The sequence below is a fragment of the Columba livia genome, chromosome 2 (genome assembly GCF_036013475.1).
Source record: "Columba livia isolate bColLiv1 breed racing homer chromosome 2, bColLiv1.pat.W.v2, whole genome shotgun sequence".
Classification (NCBI taxonomy): Eukaryota; Metazoa; Chordata; class Aves; order Columbiformes; family Columbidae; genus Columba; species Columba livia.
This window is the reverse complement of record NC_088603.1, coordinates 59800879-59814699: the sequence shown is the minus strand read 5'-3', so window position 1 is coordinate 59814699 and position 13821 is coordinate 59800879. Positions and strand designations below refer to the sequence as shown.

Here is a 13821-nt window from a genome sequence, read left to right as displayed (position 1 = left end):
AATGGCTCCCGCATGGCAGAGGATGAATGCAGGCAGAAGCAGCTGGAGATACGGCCAGAGATGGGATGGGAGATAGGGCAACCCAGTAGCCAGGTATAGAGCACACACAAGAAAACAGCCAGTAACCCAGGACTACTTATGGAGTAGCTCAGGGCACGCAGGCCCATACACAGAGGTGAGGGGGACCCAGTTCAGGGCACTGTTAATGCACAGACAGTCCTGACAGCACATCAGCAAGCAGCCAGCAGAGTGCAGCCTTCCACCCAGGCCTAATGAACATGATTCAAAAGCTGGTCCAGCTGGATACCTTTACCTGCTACACAGTGAAATGCATGCATATATTTATGGGGGAAATGAAACATACCTTCTCAGGTGGCCCACTCTCAGAGAGAAAGCAAATATGAATGACCATACTATTTCAAATCTAGAAGTTGTTGCAAAAGCACAAAAAGGAAAAATAATGCTATTGGTACAAAAACTAAAGCCCTACCTGCCCATCTTTAAATAACCCTCCCTACAATATATGTGGCTCAGAAGGTCATCTTTTGTTCTCAGTGACTAACTGTCCCTTGGACACTTCTCTTTATAAGAGGAGCAGGACGGGGTCGAGAGAGAACAGGATGCAAGGATGTCACATAGTGACATAGTTTCACATAGTGTGAAAGCAGCTGAGGAAATCAGGCAACTGAAGTTCACAGAGCCAGGCAATGACAGGAACACAAAACACAGGAAGGATGCCAGGAAGAAACAGAAGCTTGCAATAAATATAGTACTTGAAAGAAGTGTTACACCAGCATTCAAAACCGGCCCAGAAAAAAATGTGCCTCAGCACATGGAGAGGCAGAAGCAAGGTGAATCTGTGTGTTGGCAGGTTGGATTAATTTGTCCTGAGGTCCAAGAAGTTATCTAGAGAGCTAGTATAACACAGAAGTCAGTTTTGCATTATACCCTGCTTTGATGCTTTATCTTTTTAATACTTTTTTTTTTCTTGTGTCAACTATATGGAAGATGCATGTAAGCCATGGGAATGTAACATTCACTAAAAGCACAGTTCAGTGCTGTACTTTATCATAGCTTGGGGCATTATGCTATTGCTTTTGAATTGGTAAGGCAATTTCAGACAGTTAACAATTTTGGACATTAGAAACTTCTTCCTGCATAGCAAGAAAAGCATGAAATGAAGTAATTTAAGCTTTTTCATTTCATCAGTGCAAATCAACAGGGAGCATTACTGAGGGCATCAACTGTTCAGTTTCATGTTCATTCAGAGTTCTCCAGCTTTCCAGTGACTGCAAAGAAATGTGATGATTATTCTGAACTCATACTTCAATTGGGAATTTTTCAGAGCAGGAACACAAATGATTATGCTTTACATTCCTTTGTGAAGTTCTTAAATCACTGCTGACAGCATACAAATAATACTTCACAATTTCTAAACAGCCTGTGTCTACTTCCAGAGGTGTTGCATGGGTTTTCTGCTACTTTATTTGAAGCCAGTATGTCTTATTTAAAGACATGTACATATATGGAGTATTTTTAATATAGATAGTATTTTAAACTTTATTGTATATCATTAACAATTTATTTCTTAAATAAATATTTCACTTTATTATACCAGTTCAACAACATACTTAGGGAGGGGATTACTTAGCAATCAACCAAACACTAAGATCTGTATTGTAATAGAAGTTGCACAACAACCCAAAATGCCACATAATGTTTTCTTCACCTCTTTTCTATCCCATTGTGGTTTTGATTAAACACTCTTAACTAAAGTATAAAATTGTATTTTCTACAGCCACTGACTTTCAGACAGTGGATGAACTAAATATTCCAACAGTAGAATCAGTTGCTTGAAGTAAACTCTCTTCACACTCTTTTAGAAGAGTGATATAGACAAATGCATTTCTTGAAAGAAATCCCAACACAAGATCCTTCCAGAGAGTAAAAGTGGAGATTAATAGGAGAAGTCCCTTTGTTTCTAGAGTAGAAAGTTGTGGCATTAGCAAGTGTTTAAAGATGACACTCAAAAACAATGCCAGGACCATAATCTGATTTAAGGTGGCTGGAAGAGAGTTCCAGAGGGCTACGTTCCTCAGGAAGTGCTGCTGTCTACAGCCACAAGAGACAAGCAGAACAGCTTTCCTAACAAACCCAAACCATCTCTGGCTGAATTCACTTCTGTGTCTGTTCCCTAGGACGTCAGGAAAAGATTGCTATTTGGGATTTATCTACAGGCTTTCCAAACGCTTCATGCTCCTCATTGTCATTTCTGCCTGTGAAATGTGCTCTTCCGGGTCATAGGATACTGTGGTTGTCATACAGATGTACAATCTCTAAACCAAGCAGAGCATAGCTCTTAATAATTTATTATTACAGATATGTAAGCTTCTAGCTAGAGGAGGTGAAAATCTTTTCTTCACCCCTTAAACATCTGCACTTCTTCAGGTTCATTATAGCCTAGTGATGTACTGCTCCTGCAGTCTCCGTTTTACATCAAAGTCACAAGCAGAAACCAACTTCATGCCAAGTACAGTGTGATTGCAGAAGTGGTCCTGTGCCAGGACCTCTGTCTCACCACTACCTCCTTCTCTCAGAAAATGTTACCAAAGCAACTGAAGAACATGACAATTTCTCTCTGCCTAAAAGATGAACGCAAAATGTTTCTGCTCTGTAAGTCATAGGAAAGTTACATCAACAAATGAGGCAGCATAGTTGAGATTTATTCCCCCCAAAAGGCCAAACAACTTGCAATCACTGTGTAGAGACACACACTGCCAAGTCTGCATGCAAACTGTGGTCGCCACCGAAGTCCATCATCCACATCCAGGACCTCAGTCTGACACTGTATCACCTGATCACCTGGAAGCACAGGTTTGATCTAATGGGTGCTCATTATTGTAACCCAGCTGCCTGACATTAGTGTAAAAGGCAGGAAAACACAAAAGAAAATGTAATGTGACATAAGCTTTCCCTATAATAAGGAAACAGGAGGTCAGCACTATACTGACGTTAAAGTACCTATGCACCTGTGAATGAGCCTAAAAAAACCTGTCCCTCAAGGCAAATAAAGACTCTAATCTGCTTTTGTTGAGTAGCCTGAAAGAAAAGCCAACCAAACTTTTTTTTTTCTTTTTTTTTTTCTTTACATAATCTTGGGAAGGGGAAATGACCTTTGAAGGTTTCGTAGACAAGGGTCACGGCACACTCTCTCCTGAGGAAGTGTTTAAAACCATGGGATACTTGAAGACATTAGACATTAAGTTTTTTCTTCCCTTGACAGGTAGAATATTTTAATCAAGATACTGCCCTCATAAAAAGCCTAATAATTTTCTTCCTTTTTTGACCAGACAGCAAAAATCCCCAACCTGCACATCCACCTTCATGCTACGTGTACTTCTCTCGCAGATTCCTAGTGACGTTACATAGTGTGTCAAGTCATTATATCAACATAATGTCAATGGAGTCATGCCTTCAGCAAACTCTATATGTACCATAAAATAGTAAGCTGGCTGGACCAAACGTGAGTTGTTTTCCTTCAGTAGCCCAGCTTGCCTACCGGTGCTCCAGAGCTCTGGATGCTCAACTATACAATCACAGATTATTTAAAATGGTATTTTGCCATGAAGAACTCACGAGAACAATAAAACACTAACAAAATCTCAGAGCTCTGCATGTCTGCTTATACTGCTATATATGTACCTGCTTATAGCAGGTGTGCATGGCTCTTCACAATAGCATCCTGCATGATACCTGCGCATTGTAATTTTCCCTGGATGGATACCCATTCAGAAAACATTGCACAACAGCAGATTGGCATTATTTATGCCAATCCTGGAGTAAATCGTAACTCTCAGCGGACCTGAGTAGCAGAACTAAACCCCAGAGGAGCACAAACTCCCAGGTACCCTCTCTCATGGCACAATGCCTAGCAAGCATAGCAGGGCCCCTCGGGCTGCTCAGGTATAACCCAGTGCTTCTCAGTTCACACTTTCTGTATCTTTTTTCGCTTAATATTTCTTAACACAGTTCTTCTGCTTTGTTTTTCAAATAGCATGTGCCACTTAAAGGAGTAAGAAGATACAAGAGTGAAAGGTTTAAATTTCTTCCTTCTGTCCACCATCTACAGTCTTCATACATTAACACTGTCTTGTAAATTGACTGCAATCACTCCTGAGTAACAGAAGAAAAGCACTTACTAGTAAGCATTTCATAAAACAACTTACAGAAACAAAGGTATACATAACCTCGGTGCCAGGGAAGGTCATGGAACAGATCATCCTGAGTGACAGCACACAGCACATACAAAAGAACCATGAAATCAGGCCCAGTCAACATTGCTTTATGAAAGCCAGGTCCTGCTTTACCAACCTGATCTCCTTCTATGACAAGGCGACCCACCTAATAGATGAGGGAAAGGCTGTGGATGTTGTGTACTTAGACTTCAGTAAAGCCTTCGACACCATATCCCACAGCATTCTCCTGGAGAAACTGGCAGCTCATGGCCTGGATGGGTGAACTCTGCGATGGATAAAGAACTGGCTGGAGGGCCAGGTCCAAAGAGTTGTGGTGAACAGAGCCAGTTGGTGGCTGGTCATGAGCGGAGTTCTCCAGGGCTCAGTTCTGTTTAATCTCTTTATCAATTATCTGGATGAGGGGATTGAGTGCACCCTTAGTAAATTTGCAGATGACACCAAATTGGGTGGGAGTGTTGATCTGCTGGAGGGTAGGAAGGCTCTACAGAGGGATCTGGGGTGGCTGGATAGTTGGGCTGAGGCTAATTGCATGAGGTTTAACAAGGACAAGTGCTGGGTCCTGCACTTGAGTCATAACAACCCCAGGCAGCACTACAGGCTTGGGGAAAAGTGGCTGGAAATCTGCCTGGGGGAAAAGGATCTGGGCGTGTTAACTGACAGGTGGCTGAATATAAGCCAGCAGTGTGCCCAGGTGACCAAAGAGGCCAAGAGCATCCTGGCTTGTATCAGCAATAGTGTGGCCAGCAGGACTAGAGAAGTGATCATACCACTGTACTCAGTGCTGGTGAGGCCACAACTTGAATCCTGCGTTCAGTTTTGGGCTCCTCATCATAAGAAAGGCATTAGGTACTAGAGAGAGTACAGAGGAGAGCAATGAAGCTGGTGAGGGACCAGCAGCACAAGTCTTACGAGGAGCAGTTGAAGGAGCTGGGGCTGTTTAGCCTGGAGGGGAGAAGGCTGAGGGGAGACCTTATCGCTCTCTGCAATTCCCTGAAAGGAGGTTGTAGCATGGAGGGTGTTGGTCTCTTCTTCCAGGTAGCAAGTGATAGGACAAGAGGAAATGGCCTCAACTTGTGCCAGGGGAGGTTAATATTGGATATTAAGAAAAAATTCTTCATGGAAAGTGTTGTCAGGTATTAGAACAGGCTGTCCAGGGAAGTGGTGGAGTCACCATCCCTGGAGGTGTTTAGAAGGTGTTTAGATGAGGTTCTTAGGGACATGGTTTAGTGCTAGTTAGGTTATGGTTGAACTCTGTAATCTTGACAGCCTATTCCAACTGAAATGATTCTATGATTCTATAATATTACAAGACAGTAAAACCTTTAAATTGAAGTTTTCTTTACAGCCATTAATAATCTCTGTCCTGTTTTTCTTTCACGTCAATATTTTATTACGAAAATTTAAAGAGAGGGTAATATGTATGACCTTGTTTTTTCAACCAGGCCAAGACCAAAAACACATTTCAGCAACAACAGATCAGCAGTGCTCACATTTACATGAGAAAACAAAGAATGTGCCAGTTAACAAGTATGGAAAAACATAAAAAGTAAACACCGGATGGAAAAATATGAAACCCTATTTATTTTTGAGATAAGAGTATTGCTAGTGCACAAAAGAAATCATGCATCACTATTTGTGGAACCAGCTTGAAACAGTAAAAATTACCAACCCTGAAGAGCAGGCTCCTAAGAAGATCTTCAGACCTTCACATTTTTGAGGCCTGGGATGGTTGATGTGCGGCCTCAAGTCCCCTGCTGCACAGCCACCCTATTGTGGTAACTATCCAAACCCTCTTTGCAGGGTTTTTTTCCCCAAGTTTTTTACCCTATCTATAATAAAAATGCCTTCAATACCTTGAGAATAAAGCAAAAGCTCCTTTTGGGGGTTAGACAAATAAACATCTGCATAAAGCCAGCTGCAAACAAATTCATGTCTTGCTATTATTGTGTGGCTAACACTCCTCAGCTAACAGTTCTCTTTTGTAACCAGGACTTTAATAGTGGCATTAGAGCTGACTGCTTAGTTTTGCATAAAACCAACTTTCCTGCATTGCTATGGGAACCTCTTTATAACTCTTTACTGATGACCTGAGGAATAAATTATGTGCTTTAACTCACCCCAGCTTAAAGAAAAGAGCACTCCATACACCTCCAGCCACTTCATTGCATATTCAGATCTTTCAGCCCAAAAAAGAGGAATTAAAATGTAACTGTAGACATAATCTGATGAATATTAGTTATTCTCTACTGATCCATAGAACACAAGGGTTTGTTAAACTCAAACACCATCAGTGAAGCTGCAAAACACTCTGTCTAAATCTGACTGCTTTCACAGTCACTGAGATGTTCTTGAGCTGACATTTTCCATGGTTTTGTTCCCACGCTGAGGTAAACTTTTTTTTCACCCTGAAGTCTGAGGAAAATCCTACTCAGGATTTTTGAGTCAGGCAAGAATTCAGTAGAAAGGGAAGTAGGGAAGAATGAGGACTTCCCTCCCTCTCATTTTGCAAATGCATCAACAATTCTTTTCCTCACAAACATCTTTATTTTAAAAGCTCCAAAGCCAGAAGGAACCCCTCAGAGCATCCAGATCTACTACTTTTGTAACACAAGATAAACAAAGTCTTCCAATAATTTCTGCACCAAACCAATAACATCTACTCAAATGACAGGATATTCTTCCATAAACATCTCCAGTGTAGACTTTGAGACTGCAAGTGATGGAGAATCCCCCACTTCCTATATGAGGTGTTTATTTTAGATTACTTCTGCCAACAATTTTTATTTATTTGAAAATATTTTTTATCATTCATTGCATTATAATCTTTGAAGTAGCTGGAAGGAAAAGAAAACCCAAATATGTCTAAGGCATATTGCTTAAAAAAACTCAGAATGCAACAGCCAAAATCTTCAGCAGACCAGTATAGGATCAAACACCCCTCCAGTGTTATAATGCATATTCTACATGTTCTGTATTGCCCTACCAGAAAGGTAAGAAAAAGACGAGTTAGAACCTACTTTAATTAAAATTCTTGGGATGAAGACACTCTTAGAGGTGTTTAAAAGTCATATATATATGAGGCTCTTAGGAGCATGATTGTGCTAGATTTAGGTTATGGTTGGACTCGATGATCTTAAGGTTCTCTTCCAACTGAAATTATTCTATGATATATACAGTCACATTAAAATAATGTCACTTTTTGTATTTCTATTTTACAGTTTATCTCAATGCAAGCCTGGCTGTGAAGAGACTCTTATTTAAGAAAAAAAAAAAAAAAAAGAAAAAAAAAACAGGATGTTTTCATAAAACACAAAATAATACTTCTATTCTGAAATAAGATGGCTCATGCAACAGCTTTCACTAAAATAAAAAGGTGTGAATTAGAACAGGTTTCATTAAGTTTGTGAAAATTCATCTCTTTACAAGCCCTAAATGAGAACAGAGTTTGTTTACTTCATAGATCTCTGACAAGTAATAATTTCAATAGGAAAGACACAGATGGTAGCAAATGTTGTTTTGTAACGGACGCCATCACTGTATTTATTTCCTTGGTAGGAGAAACTGCAATTTCATTTGTTTGCCTCCAATACAAGGCATGAATCATTTTTATTTTAAGTAGAGAGGTGGGAGAAACTAAAACAAACTGTACAAAAATCACCGGTGCTGAAATGTTTAAATACAACTTAATGGGCAAAATTGCCCTTGAGCTGACCCAGCTATGCTCAAGACCCTTTCCCTAAAATCTCATGGTTTGCATTCTCTACCTATAGCAGTACTTGTCTATCTCAATATATATTTCTAGCTCCAGTTAACAGCCTGTGACGCTTTGTTTCACATGTTTGGCTGAAACAAACCTAAAAGCTAAGGCTTCAGACCTCAAAGGCATTTAAAAACCTTAACTACTACGTAGATAGGAAAACCTTCCTTAATTTAAGAGCAAGAGTTTACTAGCTAAATGCTTTCCAGGACTGGGTCTCATTGGTGCAAACCAGGTTCAGAAAGGCTATTTTCTTCCTTCACACCTTCAATCCAGAGTTACCTTCAAACACCGAGTGCCATTCCTCCTATCTGCTGGAACCAAGCCAGCTGGAGATGGCATTTGATGCTCTGTGCTACCACCTGCAGTCTGCTCACATACACCACAAACAACTGAACTCAACATAAGGCAGTTTGTCCTGTTAAGTGCACAGAATATTAACCTGTCTCATGCTTGTCGGTGCACACCCCAGGGAAAAGGCAAACACTGTCCCAAGAAAGGGATCAGGAAGCACAGAAAGGGTGAAGGATGGTGGGAAGGATGTCTGGATCAAACAGCAAGTCGGAATAGAGGTCGCATTTATACTTGGTGCTTTGCCTTTTTTTTTTTTTAATGGTGTCTGCTAATTGTCCTGTTTGTCTGGCATTGAAAAATCTTGTTTGTGGAAAACAAAGCATCGTTCTTGTTGAGATGTGTTTTTGTTAAAACTCTGTGGTCTGACTCAAAATCAGATGTTCTGCCTTGCAAAGGTTTATTTGTTTTACACGCACACCCACCTGGGTCTATTGAATTCAGGACTCACACAATGGTTTTTCCTTTCTTCATTCCACCCTCTGCAGCTGCAGAACAGCATGATACATTCATACGAAAATAAGAGGGGAAAAAAAAAAACCTTTTTATTTGGATTTCAAACTTTAAATCAATAAAAATGTTTCCCATATGGTTTCTTTTCCTCATTAGAGTCTAGACTCCCCAGGAGTTATGGACACCACGTTTCACCAAGGGGAGCTGGGGACCTTAGAGAATCCAGGCTTCAATACATAACTTTTTCATGATTGTTGCCAGGATAATATACGGTCTTTAAAATAAAAAATAAGAACGGGAGTCCAGTTGCTCACCTTTCGCCAAAATGCTAAGCTTTTCCAACCACTGTGAAACAGGATCACGAAATGGGAACAACTAAGAACAAATGAGAATCACACCATCTCTCTCTCTATGGGTATACATACTGCGAAAGACTCCTCTAAAATTTTAAAAAATATCCAGCTTTACTCTAGTAGCATCTTTCAACTCATATACAAAAAGCAACACTGAAATGCAGACATTCTGTAAAGGATGAAGGAGTAAATGTTTGGTCAGGGATGCTGAAACAGCAACTACTTGGGTAAAAAAACCATACTTGGTCTGCTAAAAGTCTTGGTGAAGCCCTTAAGTTTACTCTTGCCTCAGCTTCCATACATAGAAGTGGAATAAAAGAACCTAGTATTATTGTAAATACGTCATAATTTCTGAAGGCACTTAGATCTTGCAGTAAGTAGATATCTTCTAAGTATCTACAGCTCTGCTAAGCAAAGTAGAGTATTTCACCTGACAGCTAGTGTTTCTAGCTTAGCATCTCACCCCATTCTGGAGGTTATCAGCACTTCACAGGGGAAACAGCAGTGACGACATCCCTGCGTACCAGGTACCGCATGCAGTTCATACATTCCTTTCCCCCCAGTACACACATACAGCCCTCCCCACACAAATCCAGCTTCTCCTGTAAACACTGAGTTTCCAGCAAGCGAATACATTGCCTTTTTTGCCATCCTCGCTAGGGAGGGACAACATAGCAGATGGTTCTACATAGCAATAATGTTTCAGGAGCCCTATACAGAAAGATAGGCAGAAAGTGCTGGTCTGAGGTAAAAGCAGTATGGTCCCACTCCCCACCCAGTCAGCACCGGACAACACTAGATTCAGTGAGAGCTAACCCTGAGGAATCCTGCCAAGTTTTATCTTAATGAGAGAGGTCACATGTCTCTAGTTAATCAAAAGAAGCCATCAGGAAAAAAGGAGAAAGCACATTCAATTCAAGTAAAAATCTTTCTGAAATAACTGATATTAAAAGTGCATTTGTATTACTCAAAGAAGAACTTCAGTCTTCTACCACTTAAGGCTTTCCTTATTAAAAACCTCAATTTCACATCATAAAACTTTGAGGGCTTTTCTACTAGGAAACCAAGCCTCATTTCATTAGTTCTTGATGATATCTATCCTTTCCCATTCCAAGCAAAAGTAATGCATTACCAGTTAACAGATATCCTTAAAATCATTTTCTGGTGTTATTCTATTAAGAAAGCAAGTAGCAGTCAAAAATGCCTAGCACAATTGATCTACCCATATCTCTCCAGTGAAAAATGTGTTGCTGTAGCTTTCTGAGCTACAGAGACATTATCCCTCACATCACTCATTCTCTCAAAATAAACCTCCAGCTTTATAAAAGTCACAATAATGTCAGGATGTCTCCCCATACAAAAAGATTACTCCCTGGTTACCTAAGTTCAAGACTGCATAAATCTTTCACATGTCAAGACAGGTGTTGGTCATTTTTCTGATCCTTTTCAGCTGGGAAATAACAAAAAAATCTGAGTGATTAAGGTAAGATTTTAGCAGACCTCAAGCCATAGAGAATGAGAAAATTTATGCATTTGACACGTCATTCTTATGACAAAAGACAATGCTACTGACCACTGTCAATATAACTATCCATTTAATTGTGGGTCTTTTCATAGTCCAGTTTTACCAGCTTTGTAAAGGGAAGGAGCATAAAGTTAGCAAACAAACTTATAAAGTCCTCAGATAAACCTTCTAAACATAAGACGCCTGATTTTCTTTCCCGTAGTTGTGACTCGTGGGGAATTAACCACATCTCTGGGTTTATTGTTGAGTGAAGATCAGAACTGACTCCTCCCAGTAACTTTTGACCTGACAGCAACACGTTAAATCAGAGACTCCTAAAACAAGCTACCTGACAAGCAAAATCAGTTTTTCTAGCAGTACAGTGTTCTATAAAGTGAAAGATTTGAAGAATATCTGTACTTTTATAACTGCTTGTTTGTAACTCCACCACTCTAACTTCAATCAACTCCTCGCCTGCGGCAGAAAACCTTCCCCAACAGCCAAACCCGCCACCCCAGAAACGGATTTGGGATCCGGGATGCCTGACCAGCGCTGGCAGCCGGTGAAATCGTTGTTCGTGGGGGGGCTGCGCGCCCTGTGCCGTGTTTCGGGGCTCCCCCCCGGCGGTGGTTGAGGGGCGACAGGAGGGGAGCTCGGCTGGACCAGCGGCGCAGATGCTGCGCTCGGCCCCGCCGCCCGGTCCGCGCTTCCGGAGCGGTCCCGCTCTGCACGGGACCCACAGCCCTGCGGAGCGAGCAGCCCCCTCGGCGCGGCTAAACGCACCCGCAAGGCCCTGCCTGCCCGCTCCCCAGCCCTGCCCCGCCGAGAAAACCCCCCTCCCCAAGGGATGCTCTTGCAAAGGGATGGGGGGAAGCTCACACGTCTCCTGAACTTCACTCCCGTGCCCTCGCAGAAACCGCTGCCGTGGGGGGCCGCGCACATGCCCCGAGGATGTTCGGCCGGTCCCCGCCGCCTCCAACCCGTCAGCTGCTGGCGTCCTAGGGCGGTAGCGGCGAGCCCCGCCGAACGCTGCCCGGCCAGCCCCGCCACACTTACCACACAGCAGCAGAACGGGGAGCTGCCGCCGGCGGTAGCCAGGCGCCTCCATCCCGACGCGGGCAGCAGCGGCGGCGAGTGGTGGCGGGGGACGGAGCCCGCATGGGGCAGCCAGTCCGCAATCACACGAAACCCAAACCCGCCTCAGCCCCTCCAACGAGGAGGCTCCTCTTCCATGGCTCCGCGTCCAGCCCCGGGCGGCGGCGGCGGAGGAGGGGAGCAGCTCCCCCGCCCCCGGGCTGCTGCCAGCGCCGGGGGGGGGGGTGGACCCTGCGGGCGGGCGGGCTGCGGGAGGCTGCACCGGGGAGGGGCGGCTGCCGCGGGGGAGGGGAGTGTGTGAGCGGGAAGTGTGCACGTGTGAGTGACAGCCCGGCCCTCCAAAATCCGCAGCGAGACGGATACCTTTCCCACACCAAGACGCTGGGTGGGTGTTTGAGGAGGAAGGACCCTCTCCCCCACGGGGAAGGATCTGGTCCCAAGTGTCTGAGGGGTTTAGGGACCTTTTGCCCCCTGCCCTGGGAGCCAGATAAGCCTAGCAGCCTCTGTTCTCCTGCCACGACTCCCTGTCAGTAGGGGTGAAGGCATGAGGGGCTGGAGGGCCACGTACATTAACTCACCTTGCAGCCCTTTTGTGTTCCTGCTCCGGCAGGGAGATTGGACTGGATGATCTTTCAAAGTCCTTTCCAATCCCTAACATTCTGTGATTTTAGCATGCTTAATATTTATAGCTGAACATGGGCAGCGAGCTAGCCCAGTCCTACACAGCACCAGAGCAGAACATCCAGGAGCCCTAATAAAATGCTTAATGTATTGTTATGTCGCCATTTCATCTCTGCATGGTGCTGTTCAGAGAGTGGTACAGCTCCTCATTTTCATCAATATTTAAAAGGATGTGTTCTGGAGCGCTCTCTCTCTAGGAAATTAGCATCTCCAGCAAGAAACACCCAACTGAGAAGCTGCTAAAGAAGCCTTTTCTCAACTAAAAATAATTGTACTGCTTATTAATAAAGAGCCAGAGTGCATATCTAGCTACATAGACACTCCACCTCAGGAACTGCCTTTCAGCAGAACATTAAATCACTGTCATTGCTAAAGGTCAAATGTACCATAAAACTTTAAATTTCAAAAATACTTTTATGTCATACACAAGAACAAAGTGGACATTTATTTATCAGTCAGGTTGTTCCCATTGACTTCATACACTGGCACAGCAAGGTGCTTTCCAACACTTTTGGGGAGAGGGAGCCCAACACAGCAGCAGCATTACACATTGCACATGCTTCCAACAGCAAACTGCTCAATATACAAACTGTCTGATTTATGCTGTTACTTAGGCTGAAGGAAATGGAAAACTTGGGAAACCACAGAGAAGGCTGGGAATCCACAGAGTTAAAATAGCTCTGCAGACATTTGAGTGTGTCAGAATGAACCTCCTGTCATTTGTGTGCCACTTTTTCCTCTTAGCTGAAAGCAAATCTTGTAAAATAACATACACCATAAATAAACCATAGCTCAGGGAGATTATCTTTCAGCAGAGGGGCTACCACTTCTGCTTTGTAAAGAGCTCTTGCAAGCTGCCCCTGCCAGAAGGAACTAGTGAAGTGACAAGTGTGAAGACACATACACCACAGACTTGCTATAGCATCCTTCCTAACAGTAAGACATTTGATTTTCCTCATAAAATCTGTTATTGGCAATATCTGAAGTTACAATTAGTACTTTCAAGAATTTGGACTGATCTTCAGGTGGGTTAGGACGTAATTGTGCTCTACATGCAATATTATATATTAATATTTATGCAATATACAGTATATAGGCAACATTTTTGTCATGTAAGATATGGAGATAATGCTGACAATTTTTCTTTTAAAACAAACACAGAAGATGTATCTCTTTCAGATGAGAAACTGGCAAATTTTAAGTAAATGTTACTGCTTCCAGCTATCAAGATCCAGAAAGCATTTCCCGTTTTATGCTTGCAGCAGGAAGTATGAGAGTGCAAACAGTGTCTTTGAGGAAGAATGATAGCTAAAATTTATAGGTAAATGCACTAATCTAGAGTGTTATAATGAATCACAAGCCAACTATGCT

The 13821-nt window shown here is 42.6% G+C and overlaps 1 protein-coding gene across 4 annotated transcripts in view; it reads right to left on the bottom strand.

Annotated features, from left to right (window-relative positions):
- The window catches only part of RAMP3 (receptor activity modifying protein 3), a 49942-nt gene extending 37926 nt beyond the window's left edge, over positions 1–12016 (bottom strand). The window contains exon 1 of one of the 4 annotated variants that reach the window (XM_065052133.1): positions 11731–12016. In XM_065052133.1, the coding sequence (XP_064908205.1) occupies positions 11731–11782 (52 nt within the window). In that variant the 5' untranslated portion in view covers positions 11783–12016. Of the gene's footprint in view, positions 1–8789; positions 8853–11553; positions 11693–11730 lie in introns of those variants that run through there. The other 3 variants (XM_065052132.1, XM_065052134.1, XM_065052135.1) reach the window with 3 other exon arrangements.
- Positions 12017–13821: the final 1805 nt, after the last annotated feature.